General features: G+C 39.9%; 1 protein-coding gene and 2 pseudogenes across 1 annotated transcript; 2 read left to right on the plus strand and 1 right to left on the minus strand.

Moving 5' to 3' along the window:
• The first annotated feature begins 215 nt into the window (after window positions 1–215).
• LOC146476801 (uncharacterized) lies at window positions 216–2,077 on the plus strand (annotated as a pseudogene).
• Window positions 2,078–11,062: 8,985 nt separating this feature from the next.
• On the minus strand, window positions 11,063–14,173 carry LOC146476802 (uncharacterized; annotated as a pseudogene).
• A 2,524-nt stretch (window positions 14,174–16,697) lies between these two features.
• Window positions 16,698–18,486, plus strand: LOC146476803 (uncharacterized). The gene has a single exon (XM_085113832.1). It carries the CDS (start codon window positions 16,924–16,926, stop codon window positions 18,484–18,486), a length of 1,563 nt encoding a protein of 520 aa, XP_084969958.1. The 5' UTR covers window positions 16,698–16,923.
• Window positions 18,487–18,593: the final 107 nt, after the last annotated feature.

Genomic DNA, 18,593 nt, shown 5'->3' on the forward strand with positions numbered 1-18,593 from the left:
AGATGAAATGAAAAATAAAACAGAAACAGTAAGATTATTATTGTTACAGATGTAACTCAGACTAACCCAATTACTTATCTTAGATCTTCAAAAATGCATGACATTGGAATTTATCAATAAAAAAAATATTGAGTAAAAACAGTAAAAAATAACTAATGTCAGTTTCGTCATTTTCTTCACATTAGGTTCATCTTGGTGTTATTTTTAGAGATGAAAATTTGGGAGAGAACATGATCGATATCGTAAGGGAACTCCATGGATTGGTGCCAGTTGCACTCGATAATGGAAAAGAGGTGTTTGACCGTGTCCCTGTTGTTGGAGACCAGGAAACAATGGAGAGAGGGGTGGAAGCACAGTTTTCTGTACGCAATGCCTACAGCAAAACACGTAGATTGGAGGGCCTGTTCTTTCAACTTGCTGATTGGCATCATGAAAACAAGCTCCTATCAGTAAGTTTTTGAAACAAATTACTACCACGTGACACATCATTGTACAGTCAAACCAGTAAAACCACAACTACTTGAAGTATTTCAGGAATATTTATTGTGTTAGGACACAGAAACTAGCAGCAAAACCACAAACTAAATAACGTTCTTGCTTGCAGTTTATTCTCTCACACCTGACTGACTTTCTTCTTGCAGCACAATAACATTTTAGAAATATTTCCAGTATTTACAGTTTTCCTGGTTTCATGAAAGTCTGCAGTCAGAGAGGAATAACTCATCACTGTCACAGTGTGTGTCAATAGGAAAAATTAATGAGAATATTTTCTTTTTCTGTCAAATCACTACATATGAGAACTATTATGAGAAACCACCTCTCCTGTGTGACATTTCGAGAGAATGTTTCATTGGAATATAAATGAAATACAGCGGTTCCTCAGCATCGGACAAGACTTCGCTGTTTGCTTTGAGAAACCTTGTGAACTGGCGTGATGTAGTCAGTGATGCCCAGCAAAAACCTGCTCCATGTAAGCGATTTGTGAATTTGGTGTTGGATGCAAGTATCATTGCTGCAGCCCTTAAGTTCTTTGGCATGGAAACAACAGAAGACACACCCACAAAGACCAGTATCAGCCCAGGATTAGCAACAGGACTCAAGGTGGTGCGCCAACGTTTTTTTTTTTGATAGAGTGATCAAAGAATTCATTCAAACCTATGTAGTTGATGGAACTCTCTATGAAAATCACTTCAACAATATTCAAGCACTACAGGAATGCGAAACAGCCCTAACTAATCAGCCTACACCTCCAAATGGCAGGTACCCCTGTAGATTCCCAGGCTGTTGAAGGTCATTCAAACATGATGGAGTCCACAGGATGAGGCATGAACTGTCTCATGACCTCCCACCCACCATTCCTGAGGAACCAGTACTTGGTAATACTGTGCCTGATTCTACTGATCAAAATCCTAAACCCAAAGATGACATGTTTGACTATCACTGTGGCTTCATGAACATGGCTTTACTGTTACGGAACTTCATGTATGCTGTAAAAGAGGATGATGGTGAAAGGATAATAAGATGTATCAGGATGTTCCTTTTACATTTCAAACAGGATGGCAGTGGCAGCACCAAGTATGCTTTGGAGACTTTGTTCCACATGTTTCAAATGTATGCTTTGCTCAATCTTAGAGAAGCAGAAAGGATGAAATGGAACAGAACAGTCAACAATCATGGCAAGCCAGGATGTAATGTTGCCATGGATCTAGCCTTGGAACATGACAATCATTTGATCAAAGATATGATTAGAGGTCTGGGGGCTAATATCAGTGAAGCTAGTGTTCGTAGAATCTGTAGGGCATTCTTTGTCATCAAAGCGTTTTTTGAACACCTAGACCTAGAGATGAAAGTTAAGAAAATCTCAGGTGAACATACCAAGAAATCTGTTGGGTAGGATTTGAGGAAAGTCGTTCAAACACTTCATGAACAGAATGTATTTGATAAACAGCCAACCCGGGAAGCAATGTTTTCCTTTCGTGACTGTCCAAGAGACTACCTCCAATTGCAAGAATCAAAGGAATTATTCTCTCGGATAAATGAGAATAAGGAAAATGTCAGACTTGGGAAAAGACCGTGATAAATCCATGCAAAATAATTACATATTTTAGTCAAATCTATGTGCAAATCTCCCCAACAGCGGCTGGTAATCGAGCCTAATCTACTGAAGGGAGCCATTTTGTCTAAAATACTTAAAATGTACCTTTCTACAGAAAGCTTTATCAATGGGACACAAATCTTTCTTTTTTTCTCTCGATATGTTAAAGGACCCTAGTCAGCCTCCGCGATTTTCAATGTTATTGAAATTATTGATATTGCTGTTTTTGCATGGTGAAGTGAAATCGTATTGCTTAACTGTAAGTTGTGTTCCTGGCAAGCCATAAAACTGACTTTCTTTGCACCCTGTTCTTATGGTAGGTTGTCTGCATTAGGTAAACATTTTTAATTGTTAATTAATTTAATGAACATTCTTTGTACAATACCCTCAAGGCCTTACAGTATAGGCTTAAGTTAACATAGACTTCAATGAAACTGATTCTGATACAGCTTTACCACCCAATAAAGAATATTGTTTCGCAATAATTTCAAACATTTTTCTAAAATTTTACAACCGATATGAACAGCTTTTTGACACAAGAAATGGGATATTTCAACAGACCATTCACAACACTGTTTATTTACAACAATTCTGTTTACCCAACAGACTTAGTAGCCTCTTGTTCCAAGCAAGACTAGATGTGGATCAGCTGAAAAATACCAAGCCACATTTCCATCTTGTACCTAATGAACTATATCACAATATTACAAGTACTTTCTGCTTGGATTGGATGTCTAAATCATCTCACTGTTGAAAAAACCTAAAAAGGCGTTTGACCTTTGCAGGGATAATGAGCTGGCAGACCCGCGACACCATGGAAATCGAGCCTATGACAATAATATTAGTAATTTGCATATTTGTGAGTTGATGTACAGTAATCTGATCCAGTTTTCTAACTAAACCAAGGTTTTTTTAAAAATCTGATTTCTTACTTAAAGCAACATGTACTTGTCCAGGTTAAGAAAAAAGGAAACAAACACCAGACATCATGATACTGTTTTGACTGCTTCAGTAATCCCTAACAGCTAAATATAAAAATGTAAAGAATATCATGACATTTGTGGGTTAACGGATTGAACAAAACCTTCAGTTTACTCAACGTCAGAGCCGGACTTTTCTTCATTGGCTGCAAAAAGGCTATCCTCAGGAGTATAAAACATTTCTTCTTGAATGCCAGCCAAGACAGAATCCTCAACGTCAAAATCAAAAATGTCCAGATCAGCAAACTCTGATGTGTCACTGTGTTCAAGCTCTTCAACAGGTTCACACACATCAACATCATGGAAGACTTGGCTAAGGTAAACAAAACTTCTAAGGTCACACTTAAATTCCAAATGTCAACAAATTTGAAAATGTCAGTGACACTGAAAATGTTCTCACAATTGGTACAAATCTGTTCCACATGCAGATCTCCAAATGCACCATACAACTTTGCAGGAGTAAACAATGGCACGTTTTCAAGTCTTACTCTGCGCAAATATTGCCCTCTCAAGGCTTTCTTTAGGTAATTCAACTTTTGACGTAGATTACCCCTCTGAGCATCACTCACTCCTCTAGAAATACAATCTGTTGGTCCCTCTTGGATATCTGTTAACTGTGACTGAAAGAAAACAAAATCACAACAGCCCCCCTGGCATTTACAGTTTTTCTTGCAAAAGTCATAACAGTTATGCGCTGGTTCAGCTGAAGGCAATTTTTCGAAGTCAACATCAAAGTTTTTAAGGAGTAATTTCCTTCTGCATGTAGATGTTTCCCGCGCATAACTTTTTATTTCCTCAGAACAGTGCTTCATCATAAGGCTTGAGTAGAGAACCACAGACTTGCACATCTCATCGTTTGACCTACCAGCCCTGCCGCTTTCTTGCAGATACGTTTCAAGGTTGTAAGAAGGGCCATAGTGCAGAACTGTCTTGACATTCTTGCAATCAATGCCCATGCCACAGGCAATGGTGGCTATCAAGACACGGACTGAGCCATTTGGTTTTCCCATTGACTCCAAAATATGATCTCTATTGAGATCATCAATTCTATTGTGGAACATTTCCACAGTCCTCTTCTTAGGGTCACCAGAATTGCCAATGTACGTCTCATCACCAAGTTCTGACACGAAGAAAGAATACAAAAAAGTGGTGACTTTAATTGTCTGGCAATATATTATTGTCCTCTCAGTTAATCCTTTTTGTTCCCGTAACTCTTTAACTAATGCCTTGAATGTTTGAGCAGGATCAGGGGTGATAACTTGAACAGCATAACTTATGTTACTTCTGTTTGGGCTATCCATTATCAATGCTGGGCTTTTCATCTCAAGAGACTGCATGATCTTGAGTCTTGTGGAAGTGTTCACTGTAGCAGTCAGTGCAATCAGGGGAACTTTACCGACGATTGAGAGGATCTAGTTTATCTGGCCAAACCATTTTCTAAAAGCCATTTCTCCTCTCTTCACTGCATAACCGCTGAAATGAAAACATACAATAACATGTTAACTGGGGTGTAGCGTGGTTTTTCCAGTTAGTTATGCACAGGAAGGAGTAGTGAAACAATCACAGAAGACACAAGCCTCTAGGGTGTGCTCTCTGAAATCTTTTTTTATGATTTTCAGGGGGGAATAAGTAAGTCAATAAAGACATAAATGAAAGAAAATATATATTTTTTTAGATTTTTGAGGTACACTCATGATTAAGTTAAAGTTGTGGATAGCATTTATGTTCCATTTCTACTTAGTTGTTTTTGCCATTTCCTTTGCCTCCTTTCCCTAGATATTCATAATCTCAAACACTTAAAACCAGATAGCACAGGAACTTAGGAATAATCCTAGGCAAAAAAAAATTATTCTAGCTGTAATTTCTATCAACAACACATAATTCACGTACATGCCAGAGAGACAACTGAAGACTAATTTAATACACGTGATTATGTATATGTCTAGGAAAGGAAATATCTCTAGCACCGCGACTGGTTGTGATATATCACATGTATGTCTCAAAATAACATCTTCTTTAAAGAAATACAGCACAGCTACATTATCTTATCATACTTTGAAACTGAATCATATAATACAAATCGATTACATGTAAGAGTGTATTCTTCATCTAGGTATTCCACGGTTTACAATCAGAATTTGTCCACATGTTAATATAAAGAATAGCTTCGCTTTAATTAGCCTCTATTTCCGCCGTCTCTGAAAGAGTGCTTACGTCTTAAAAATAAGCTTAAGTAAATGCAAAAGGATGAGAGTCAAAATACAGAGGGAAACGCGTAAAGGCCAATAGACTTACCAGTGAGAAATACAGGGCGCTTTCCATTCGACCAAAAATTCCGGAATGAAATTTCGAGTATTCCATGTGACGAATGGAACAGTATTTTCCGGTTGGTTTGAAAAAAGCCGTCCCAGTCCATCACGTACCAATTTTCGCGCGAAAATACCAAATAAACAGGGGAATAAAAAAATGGCGGACTCTTTGTCTATTTTACTTGCTTTAGAGTTGCTCGACGACTATGAAGTTGAAATAAGCGAAGTATTGGACAAGGACGACGACATAACGCTGTTCAGTGTGGGTAGCTCCTACATGCCTAGGAATTTAAACCGAGTCCGCGACTACTTTGAGGGCACGATACCTTTCTATTTTCCTGACGAGTTTAGGGTCACTTCAGAATTTTCGCACTACTTACGAAAGTTTGCCGTGGCTCCGGTGCAAAAGTGGTGCAAAAGAACATTCAAGTCATCTGTCGCATAATAACAAGCGGAACACTGATATTGAGCAGAAGAATTAGAAGCCATGTTGAGTTAGATTTCCGGGCTCTGAGAAACTGGACGCAAGCAGGATCTAGGAATGGTTGAGTGGAACGGAATTTTCCGGTTATTCCGATTTTCCGGAATTTTAGGCCAACCTCGCGAGGTACACCCAAAATTCCGGAATGAAATTCCGGAAAATGTCTGTTCCATTCGCTTCCAAACCCGGAATTTCCGGAATTTTTGGTCGAATGGAAAGCGCCCACAGTAAGCTTCATCAATTGCAACCAAACACAATCTCTCTTTGTAGACATCGTTGCTGAGCATTGCCCGCCATCTCTTTGTAGATAAAAATGCCTCAGGTGAGCCATACACGATTTGGCATTCCCCGCGTTCCACACTTTGCTTCGCCTCTTCGCTCTCCTGTTCGTCCCCTATAAACTCGGCCTTGATTCCCACGTACTTAAGGTATCGCACTTGGTCTTGCATAAGAGATTGCAAGGGAGAAATCACAAGTGCAATCAACTTCGCATTTGACAAAGGTCTCACTGTGTCAAAAACGATCGGTGCGGACTGAAAAATCAATGATTTTCCAGACCCCGTTGGTTGAATAATGAACACATCTTGACCTTTAACTATGTGTTGCAGTACCTCTTGCTGAGAATCTTTTACATTTTGAAGTTTAAAGGACTTTAAAACTTGCTCGAAAGCCAAATTCATCTTATTGACATCGTCGGCCATTTTCACAACTCTGTTTGATTTGATAATTTATGCAACAATCCTTGCCAGACGAAAATCTGCAGGCGGGAACATGATTGGCTGAAACCAACAAAGGAAATCACACGCTTCCAGCCGTCTTTTCAGGGGGATGAGTGCCGGCTCATTTTCCCGAACAGCGGCTGGTAATCGAGCCTACCAATGCATCTCTATTTGAGTGCTGCTGTTCAGGGACAAAATTGTGTCGTAATTTTGTCGTGAGGCATGTAGTGTCTTGATTAGTGGAGTTTTCATGTAGCGATAGTGAAGGGGAGGCTGCCAAATGGCGTGACGAGTAGCCTCCAGGGTACCAAGGAGGCTTGTTACTTCCTGTGCTGGTGATTTGGGATTGGAAAGAGCCTTTTGGCATTTCTCTTTTGGTTTGAGGATTTTATTCTCTGGGAGACTCAGAGACATTGCCAGGGAGTCTATAGAGAGGCCCAGGAATGTAAGGGACTGAGTTGGTTCCAGTGATGATTTGTCCCAGTTTATTGTGAACCCAAGCCACTGCAGGAGGTCGAGAGTCAGTGAAGTGTTGAGTTTTCATTCCTTCTTGGAGGACCCGAGAATCAGAAAATCGTCTAGGTAAACAATAATTCGGATGCCGCGTTTCCTCAGGAAGGCAGCATTTGATTTGAGCAACTTTGTAAACAAACTAGGAGCTATCTTTGGCCAAAGGGTAAGCCTTAGAAGGCAAAAGATTTGTCCCTCCATTAGAAGCAGGTATTTTTAAAACCTCTCATAAATGTGAACCAATAGATAAGCATCCTTTAGATTGATGGATGTCATGAAGTCCCCCTTGTTCAGGAGGGATTTCAGGCACGAAATGTTTTCCATCTGAAAATGGTAGTGTTCTGCAAAATGATTGAGACGGGACAGATCGATGACTGGGCGGTATGAATCTTCTTTTTTGGGTACCAGAAATAATCGGCTGTAAAAGTTCTTCTTGGTAAAGGGTACTTCCCTTACAGCACCAAGTGCAACTTGTCTGGCCACCTCTGCATCCATGAATGGGACAGAGGAGTCGAGAGCATTGCCACTACTGGAGGGCTTAGTTGAACTAAAACACAACAAAGAGGTATTTGATAACCTGACACAACATTCAAAATTTCTGGGTCTGAAGTCACTTGCTTCTATCTTTCTAGGAAGTTGTTGATCCTTGGTTTGGGGTACCCTTTTTGGGACGAAAGGGCCAGGAGTTTTTTGGTCGGTTGTTTTGATATTTGAAGGCAAATTGATTAGGCCTACGAAAAGGGTATTGGCTCTATTGGTTAGACCCAGGCCTATAATTATGTCTGTCTCCTTGGGTAGACATATGTGACCGTGCACGGGAAAACGTACCTTAACGCTTATCCGTTAAACGGTCGCTAACGGACGGATAGATAACGGATAGTTAACGGCCTGCACAGCATTCTAACGTTTTATCCTAACGTTCTAACGGTTATCTAATTGTGCCTAACGGATGATCAAAGCATGCTAACGCTTTGTTCTAACGTTCTAACGGCTAACTAAGTATGCCTAATGGATGAAGAGAAAGTTCTAACGGTTGCCCAATTTGTTCTAACGGATGACTGGAGCCGTTTAACGGTTGTCTGACGGTTTACAACTAAGGACTTTTAACGAACGAATAGCTTAGCTTTCAGTCCGATGCTATAAACACATAATCAGGCCAAACCATTAGTAGTCTTACACTCACGTTTGTTTTTTTAAAAAAAGAATCGCAAAGTGCCGATTTCGTCAGTCGTCGATGAGACAAACATAAGTATACTTATTTCCACAGAAAGCAAAACTCAGTGATATAAACTATCACTTCCTCATCGAGATAAACAAACGCAGAACTCAAGTCCTTCGATGATGATTATCGTGTGAGATGAGAAGTTAGTCCGAGGCTAACGTCGCTAAACGAGCGTGTAAACAATTTCACTTGCCAGTCGGGGTGAACATTTTTTATTGTTTTACTCAAATGGTTTTGTCGGTTATACTTATTTTACACAATGACTTTGTCTAGAGTTTTTTAAAGTAACTGTTTAATCCAGCTGTGGATTCGAGAAAGATCACGCTTTCAATTTCTTGATAAAATGCGAAAAGCGGTACCTTTAGATTCATGAGTCTCGAAGCGACAGGCGTTTTGTTGGCGCTGGTTTCATCAGATAAAGTTGTTTTTGTCACATACATCTTGTTTAGAATTGGTTTCTTCTGATTCAAAGTCAGACACAACGAGACAACAGGCTATCAAAATATTCATCAAACTTCCCGCCCGAATATGGCCGTTTCTCACATCTTGGAAAATGTAAACAACTTTATGCAAATTTTTGAACCCACATTTTGTGAATTGAAACCTGCCGAATGTACCTTGATACATGTGAAGGAATTTGGATGCCTAGCACGTGACCAAAATCTTGCCAGTGTTTTCAGCGTGGCAATTCCTTTCTACGTCCGAAGGACGGCTTTTGTCAGTATTTTATAACGTTAATAGAAGCTTTAAATCTTGTAAAAGATGGTATTTTGGCTTTATCCAAGCGAACGTACTGAATATAGAAATGCGTCAAGCGTTAATTTGCGGTACTCAGTAGACTCGCAGTGTTTACGTTTGTTCCGGGTAATCGATCTTATCGCTCACACTGGACCCGAATGAAATTTTGCAAAATTGAAGTTTCCTATTTTACCCCAAGCCCTTAACCAACGGAATTGCCTTGCATCTTTAAAGTCAACTAAACGGTTACATTTTGCGGCCGGAGACAGTAAATGCTAGAGGTAGAGTGAGGGAAAGTTCATGGTAAGTCAACAAATATGCAAATCGGAACCGAAGCGCGCTGGAGGAGAGAAGTCTGTTGAATTTACTGATTTTATTCCGGGTCGTAATTTATTTTTGTGACTTAATTTCATGGATCCGGAGCTACGATATCTTCCGTTCCTGGTTTACAAAACTGTCTGATTTCGCAGTAGAGATAGTTCCCGCGTTCCTAGCTACATCTCATGATTGTTTTGAACTAAATGGAAGCCAACTACAAGAGCCACTCTCGTTTTACACTGTGTTTAGGCGACCACATTCTACTTCAACGCGTGTCATGCCATTCTAACCGAATCGTTACCCGTTTAACGGGTGCTGGTTTATTCTAACGGATCCTAACGGCTTCTCTAGCCGTGCTAACGGATACAGATTGTTTGCTAACGGTTATGCTGTCCAGTCTAACGGTCTGATGCTAACGGCTAACGGATACATGTCTTTTGCTAACGGTTGCACTATCTGCTCTAACGGTCCGATGCTAACGTCTAACGGTTGGGCTTACGCCTCTAACGTTCTTAAAAAAACTTTCTAACGGATGACTAACGGATGCTTAACGCTTTTGCCCGTTTAACGGATAAGCGTTAAGGTACGTTTTCCCGTGCACGGTCACATATGCGAAAGGTGGTGTGCTTTCGCTGATGTGTGAGCCAGGTTTTTGGCTAGGCGTGAGGACAAGTCAGCCTCTTTTGAGGCAATGGAAGGAAAGTCGTTGCCAAACAAGGAGCGGTTCACATTAGGGAGACACTGGTCAGCAAGACCTATTTTGTTCTTGTTGACATTTGCTAGAACCTTCTTTCTCCTCAGAACAGAGAGTTGGTGGTTTGCAGAGCCCAACAGGCATATAGTTTGTTCAATTATACTTTTTATGTCCCCTAAGGGAACTTCTTGGCCTTAAGAAAGGGCATCATGGAGAGAACACAAAGGACCAGTAGTGTTCAGGAAGGCTCTTTGGACTGAAGCCTTTTCCTTGTCGCGGTGCTGAACAAACTTTTTGGTTTGAGGTTGAGAAATGTGATTCAAAATAGTGGGGTCCAGAGTAGGAGCATAAAGGCAATCAACTGGTGGAACACTAAAATTGTCAAGAATATCAACCACCTGGTCATAGGAGAGTTTCCTCCTAAACTTTTTTTCTAAAAGTGCTGAAAGTTCGCTTTTGGCTCCCAAGAAGTCCGAGTACAGTCTGGGTCGTACAGAGTGGTGTCAGATTCAGCAGCAGGCGTGCTGTCTTTTGGCAGGTCGCTGCACTTCTCTGTTGACTCTAAGGTCTGGTGTGGTAGCCTAATGGCCGAGTGTGATGGCTTAATAGCCGTGAGCGGTGGCTCAAGTCATTTGCTTGTTGCTGAGTCAGAGTGCAAGTTGTCTTCATTAGAGGCCTCAGAATATTTCTCAATATTATAATCAGATATAAAAGTTACAGATATTGTTGGAATTGAGTTGCAGTGTTGCAGCAAAAGTTCCTTTGGGTTAGCTATTTTCAAGTTTGGTTGAAGAGAGATGTAATGCCAAAGAATAGCTCTAATGTTTGCTAGCTTCGCCTTACTGTCACTTTATGCAAGCTGGATTTTGTGTTTTTGTATATTTTTTTTTAATAACATAATTGTCATTCAAGTTGTTTGAGCTGTTGAATGTGACACCATTGTTACTTGATTTTATTGGCTCAGTTCTTTCAACCATTAAGAGATGCAAACTTTCCCTAACCCCTGCCCATCTTAGTGTGTAATTTTTCTCTTATGCAATGATGCACGCCAGCTGGGAGAGGTCTTGTATTCTCCCAGCCCGTATATCCACAAATCCAGCGCACAACCCATCTATATGCTACTGCATGTATAAGCCTAATGGCTGGTTTCCATATGATTGCGGATCGCAGATTGCAGATCACAATGAAATCTGCGATTGTCTGCAATCATATGGAAACATACTTCTGGGATCGTCTGCGATCGATCGCAAAGATAAGGCTGGTTTCCACATGATCTCGGATTGCAGATAGATAGAACCATGTGCTATCTCCTGCGATCGTCTGCGATCTGATCATCTACGATCAATTGCGATTGTGCGATCATATGAAAACCAAGTTTTGCGATCCGCGATCGAAACGCATCCCATAATATTTCGAGTTCTCTTCCACGATTCAAAGCTAGTGTGTTCAATTGTAGGAACGGTCTACGTTACGATTGTGTTTATTATTGCAGCTGCAAAGATTTTAACGACAAGAACAAAAAGGCCAGCTATTGGGACAAAATCGGGCAGAAGATTCATTTATCGGCCGAGGAAGCATAAGAACTGCATACGGTCGTTATCGAATTCCAAACCGATGTTTTCGACGGTTTTGGAGCTGGCGACGACTCGCTTTATCATGACAAACAGGAAAAGTCAATTTGCTTCCAGCAAAATTTCCGCTCTTCCACGTTCGTGATGTTCTTTGCTTTTCAGCCTACACGCTCGTGTATATTTGACGTTTTCGCTGACCAAAACGTATGCCTGCGTTTGGCTCTGCAATCGTTGCGATTATATGGAAACAGCCTTTTTTGCGATCGTCTGCAATTATTTGCGATCTGCAATCGTCAGGATAAATAGACGAACAGAATCAAGGAAAGTAAGAGTTATTATTGGGAGTATTGACTGACAACTTTCTAAAAGTGTTCATGTTTTGACACTTGCTTCAAAGTAAAGCCTTATAGAGTAACAGTAATAAAGCTGTACTGTGTCATTTTATTTCAGAACACAAACTGACGCCATTTCAAGTAATCTTTATACTTGAATCGTGAGTACATGTATGATGATGTGAAACCCAGGTTAGATTGCCTTTCTTTTTTTGTACAGCTGGGCTACGAAGTACACGTGCTGTTACTCAAAGGATTGTTTTTGAGAAATATTCTCTTAAAAACCACTCACATTTTCTCGGTTTGACCATCGCGGCGACGATAGCCTTCTCCAGTAGCGGCCCCTCAGTAACGGCGCAACTTACAAAAGGACCGTCCTGTTGTTCATGGCCGAAAAGTCGTCATGCTTTGTGATGCAGTTTACACGCTTGATACTTCCATCAAACGTAAGTTTTTGGTGAACTTGTGCAATTTCTTTGCAACATCTGTGTTCCAAAGCCCCCATTAAATTCTCTCGTCAGCATTCTCGACACATGCACCTACAAACAAAGGAGTGTTGAATCAAACAAAATTGTTATCAAGCAAGAGTGACAATTTTAAACACTGATCACAACCAAATTCATCGCCTCGTTATTTCGGAAAAAAAAAGATATATCCGATTACTAACCAAGCATTCACTGAAACATTGCCTTTGAACCGTGCATGAAGGTCAACAGGGGTACTCGTACTCGTACTAGAATCTAAAGGTCTCTATTGGCTCCTCCGCATAGGGTTGAACGATTCCAGTGACTTTCATTTCGTCCAAGTCGCTTGACTCAGACAGATTTCCATCAGAAACAGATTCCACAAGGGACATAACTTCGTCACTGTCTGACATTTGGGTGGAAACACCAGCAAGCAAAAAAACTTTAGCGACAAATGTTGAGAGATTGCTCTTAGCAACAAAGCAAGATATGTGGTAAACAAATCTCTGAGGGGTAAGAGACAATACAACTTTCTTCATTGATAGAACCCCACAACATAGCGTAGTTGGATTCATCTGCTTCTTTCGTAGAGCCATGCAAGTCAGCACTCAAATCATTCCAGTAATCAAGTATGGCCTTTTTCTCATACCAGCCACAGCTGTTGAAGCTTTGCTTCCATAAATCTTTCCCTTACGGGCATTAAACCATTTACATGTAGCACTTCTTTGTCTGTAACATTTGGGATTATCAGAGTCACTAGTAGTTTCAGAAGACCTTCTCAACCAAAATCACACCTTCCTTTTACTAACAGACTTGAAGGAAATATATGACTTTGAAATCCCCTTCACGACATACTACGGCCTCTTAAAAACCATATCCGCAAATGGAAACAAAACTCTGCACTGCAATGAACACCCTGGTCACAGTAACACCTCTCGATCCGTTTTCTACAAAAACTGCATATTCCACCTTGCTAGACAAGAGCTTCCTGGCACCTACTGCTGAGAATAGAATTCTGAATCATGGCTTCACCAAAGATAACATCCGCAATATTTACATGCTACCTTTTCACATCTTGAAAGAACCAAAATTAATCATGTTTCAGATTAAAATTATTCATAATCTACCCACACAATCTAGCTTGTTCCGCTCTGGCATAACAAACTGTGAAACTTGCCCTTTTTGTAACCTTGAAAACCAAACACTACTCCACATGTTGATTACGTGCAGTGTATCGTCGTTCTGGAATTGCTTTTCTAACTGGTAGCACAAAAAACTCAATTAAAAGTTAATTTTATCTGAAAGAACTATCTTATATGGCTGGCACGAAAAAATCAAACCATTGGAAATGACTTAACTATTCTCTCATTGTTGCAAAATATCATATTTTTGCTACAAGCGTATGCAATGGCAGGCTGGACTTTGAATGTTTCTTTTTACGCCTAATTAATAAGATTGCTATTCGTCACACCATTGCGAAAAAACAAATCGTGTCAATAAATTTAATAAATTGTGGGCGAAGCTGCTTTCGTTTAGTGTAAGCTAACTGTACTTTGAGATTGTAAATATTTTAAATTTTGTAATTATTGTAGTTAAGTTGTGAACATTGTAAGCATTGTTAGTATTGAGTACAGTAAACATTGTTAACACTGTAACTATAGTATGTAATGTTGGTATTGTAAGTCAAATTGTAATCATTGTATTTTCATTATATGTGCTCTATGTCAATAAATATATTCATTTAAAAAAAGGGAGTTTCAGAAGATATTGGTTTGTAGTATCATTACAACTTCACGCCGATTTAAGTGTGTCATTCAGAAATGGGAAAAACTGCTGGATTTTGTAGCTTGAAGGCTAGTTTTAGTCCTTTGGGCATTCACTTCGCGAGCCACCGAAAACGTGTTGAATAAGTTCGGTTTCATTCGTTTGGAAAACGGTGAGATCTTTTGGATGAGGACCTAAAGCAACTTCAAAGGAATGGAACAATAGCGCAATTATGTGACCACGAGCGGCAGAGTTTATTATCGTATCCTTTTGTTCTTGATGTGTGAATAAACTCTTATAGAATGACTTGGGACTTTGCATTTAGTTTTTTTCCGCAAAACTTTTCCAAGTTCGATATGTATTTATGAAAATAGAGCATTGTGAGAGCTTCAAAAAGAGATCTTGAACGAGGCTTTTTGGTCAATGTAGGCCGAAGTTCGATGTTTGTTTGTTGATCGGCAGTTCGAACTGCAAAGTTAATTTATGCTGAAGCCATCTTCTTCCAACGCGTTTGTGAATTCCCGAAGGTATCATTGCAGAGAGTCCTGAATGAAATTTAAGTTCATCCCGAAAACGTTGCTTTTTTATTTGTATTTTTTTAACGAGAAGGTCGATTTGACTGCTGTAAAATGTGGTCTGAATGAGTTTCTGTTGTCGAGATTTCTCAATGACGCGCCGTCTGACAGTTCCACAGCTGACTGCTCCTTCTCGTTTATATTTTGAATTATTGAAGTTATTCCCTACAGAGTAAAAAAGTTTTTTGATGAATTTTTACTTTCTTCTTTAAAGAAATCAAATGAAGCCTGGATTTTTATATTACTGCAAACGCTGAGCATCCTGAGTTCTTGATATTAACAGCCGTGTTTACGTTCGACATTCAAGATCGTTCCGATAAGCCCGTGCTTGATCATAAGCATAAAATAAACTTTAAAAGTTTAGAGATTATCAAAGAAAAGTTGCAGTCCGACAGCTTTAAAAATTTTTTTTGTGAATCAAACTGAGCTATTGTTTGTTCTCAGATGATAAACAGAAGGAAATTGTCACACATTTCCTCAAAGGGCCTTCCGATTTATATAGTTGTTCTACATTCCCGAGTGAGATCCGATGTATCCGACGTAAACACCGATAAATCGGCATTGAGTCTAAACAATAGCATGAATATATGAATACTTAACGACCCACAAAACGTGGGTACACACTTAAATCGACGTGAAGTTGTCATGATTTGAAATCATCAAGACTCGGACATGAATGTTAGTGGCTGGCCAAACAAAAGTGTTTTTTTTATGTGGCCAACATGGTCAATTTAAAAAAAACATGTCCAAACAAGAGTAAAAATGAAGGACAATTAAAAACAAAACTTGTGCAAAAGAGTAATGAATTTTCAAATATTTTTATCCGAGCAGCCAAATTGCACGCATGAAAAACATCTGCTCTTTTTAAGCCTGTGGGGGAGGTATTTCTTCTATGTACCGTATTTATTCGTTTATAAGGAGAGCGATTTTTTCACCAAACTTTACCAAAATCTTGAAAATTTGAGCTAGAGAAGGGTCCTCGGCTTATAGCCGAGTGTTTTTCCAAAATTTTTTTTTTAGAAATGGCAAATTCATAGTAAACATAGATTTATTCGTCTATTAGCTGAGATACTGCATGCAGAAATAAATGACAAAAGAAGTTGAACTTGGTCATTGATTTTTTAATTATGTGGCGGCTCCTAAATGAGCCATTTGTTGTTTTTGGGAGGTAGTAAATACGGCTTACTGTTTGTCCTCAGTGTCGGTGTTGAAGCCGTTGTCCATCTCCTCCTCACCCTGCTGTTTCTTCCAAGTAGATGAAACTGACCAATCAGAATTGCTTATTCCCATGCTTGGTAAACAAACTCGTCACATGATATGGTGTTGAAATTTGCGATTACGTAAAAAGAAAACTTACCTTGACTTCTCTGCTCTGTAAACCACTCAAGTAATCTCTCATGCGTCCAGCTGAGCTCTCTCATCTTGAGCTCTCCATTAAGGAGGTTCTCTTGCACTTTCCTTCAGCGCCAGACCATAGACTCACTGATGCTGTACTCTCTGGCTATCTCGGAATTGTTTTTGACAGCTTCGGTTTCTGCGACAATCAGTTTAAATGCAAGATTGTATGAACAACAATACGCCTTATTCCAAAATGGCGACCGCCCGAGACGATCTGGGGAGAGTAGCATGATAACGAGACATCAAGGGCCGCCAAGCTCATAACAACTATGGCGTCCCTTCAGAACAACATTGTTTACGGTCCTTCGTTTTCACTGAGGATGATATTCCTGGCAGTTCGTTGGATGGAAGAAATCCGAATCGATTGAAAAATTCCGAATTAAAGTTTTGGTTGAAGTGTCGTGGCGATTCGTGTAAAGGATTGTCAACCAAAGCTCAACTTTGTAAGCGGTAAGTTTCGAGACCAAACAATAAGCTTAGCGTCGTTGCTATGGCCTAGAGTCTCAAATATTTCCATTATTTTACAGGGTAAACGAGTACTTGGAGGCAAACATTACCCACCTCCTTGTTGATCCAGACGAAAATGTCATTTATACTAGGCGTAAAAGACGACTTCTCGGTGGTCAGGATAATTCTACTAATCCAATCTTACCTCCGGTCGACGAGCCACCTCACAACACAAAGAAGGTAGCTTTTACTGCAAATGGATGGGGAACATCTCTGGAAAAAAGTCCACTGTTTACCCGTGCAGAAATGGATAGTCATATTTCCAAATCAGGGAAAAAGCACAATAACAGCGCAGATAATCACACGTTGCCCACAGGACTGCGGAAAGCGAAGGGTTTTCTTGCTGATGAATACCTTCATGAGATACAAACCTATCATGATGAAAGGTATTTCTATTATCGCGCCAAGTGTTTTCACAGTTTCAAAACTCGTGAAGAGCCACATAATTTGAAACTTGCACTTAGTATTGTTTCTGGAGAAGTCGAGCATGCATATTGTGGGCCAAGTTGTGCAGCTGGAAAGTCAGGATTGTGCAACCATGTCCTGGCTTTCATGATGAAAGTATGTAAATACTCATTGATTAACTGTAAGGATGTTCGGGACCTGAGAGATGAAGAAGATGAAAACCTGAGCACAGCATGTACTTCTGCCTTGCAGAGCTGGCACCGATCAAGACTTGACGGGATCCCTGCCCAGCCTGTTATGGAAGTAGTGATTTCCAATCCAGTAAACAGTGCTGATAAAAACAAGAAGACTGGGGTGACTTGCCTAGTAACCGAAGCAAGGAGAGGGGAAAGTGACACTAATGGAAAACTAAAAAATTTAATTGAATCTCTTGAGCAGCATAGCTCAAAAATAGGTAATACACAAGTTGTCGACACTGCTAGTCTTGATACTTTGCCTACTGTGGACACTCGCTTTGGAAAATGTCCAGTTGGATCATATGGATCATACCAGCTATCCTTCACAGAGTCTAATTTCTCTTACATAAGCTCGTTTGATGGATCTCAAGAGGTTGCTCACTGCACAGCAACTGAATTCCCTGCTTACCCCTCTTTTCCTTTGGATGAATGTAATGGCTCTTTAGTTCCACCAGACAATCTAACTGAGAAAGAGCAGGAACTGCTAAGGAGTCTTAATGTAAATGTTATCAAGGCCAACAAAATAGAAGAAAAGACAAGAGAGCAGGCGGAGTGTGTGGAATGGATGCAAGAACGCAAAAACAGATTTACCGCATCTAACTTTGGGAAAATTTCAAGGAGGGAAAGGAACCATAAGAAGTTTGTTGAAGATCTTTTGGCCCAAAAACCGATTTCTGCTGCGGCATTGGAACATGGCAAAAAATATGAACCAGTGGCCTTAAAAGAATACGAGAAATATCTGCGTAAAGTGGGAAAGCCTGTTAAGGTACTCAAAAGTGGTCTGTTTGTGTCACCTAAAGTTCCAATTTTAGGTTGTTCACCTGATGCTAAAGTCATTGACTTGAGCTGCAAAGACAGCTTTGGAATTGGGGAAGTGAAATGTCCTTCTTTTAAATTTAATGTTACACCCCTTGATGCTTGTGACGACCCTGGCTTCGTCATGGAGAAGAAAGATGGAAAACCCACATTGAAAAAAGGACATGTCTATTACGACCAAGTACAAGGACTTATGGGACTAACTGGTGCCCAGTGGTGCGATTTTATTGTTTATACAATTAAAGGACTTAGTGTGGAGAGGATCAAGTTTGATCAAGATCACTGGGATACCCTCTGCGAGAAACTGTGTAATTACTACTTTAAATATTTCCTTCCTGTAGCTGCTCTGTAGAAAACTAGTACATTTTACAAGGCGAAAGAGTTTTTCCAGGCTGAGTTTGTGGTGTTGCATTCTCATTTACTATTATTACAATCACTATATGGACAACACGTTAATTT

Source organism: Pavona decussata, unplaced genomic scaffold (genome assembly GCF_977016875.1).
Source record: "Pavona decussata unplaced genomic scaffold, jaPavDecu1.1 SCAFFOLD_72, whole genome shotgun sequence".
Classification (NCBI taxonomy): domain Eukaryota; kingdom Metazoa; phylum Cnidaria; class Anthozoa; order Scleractinia; family Agariciidae; genus Pavona; species Pavona decussata.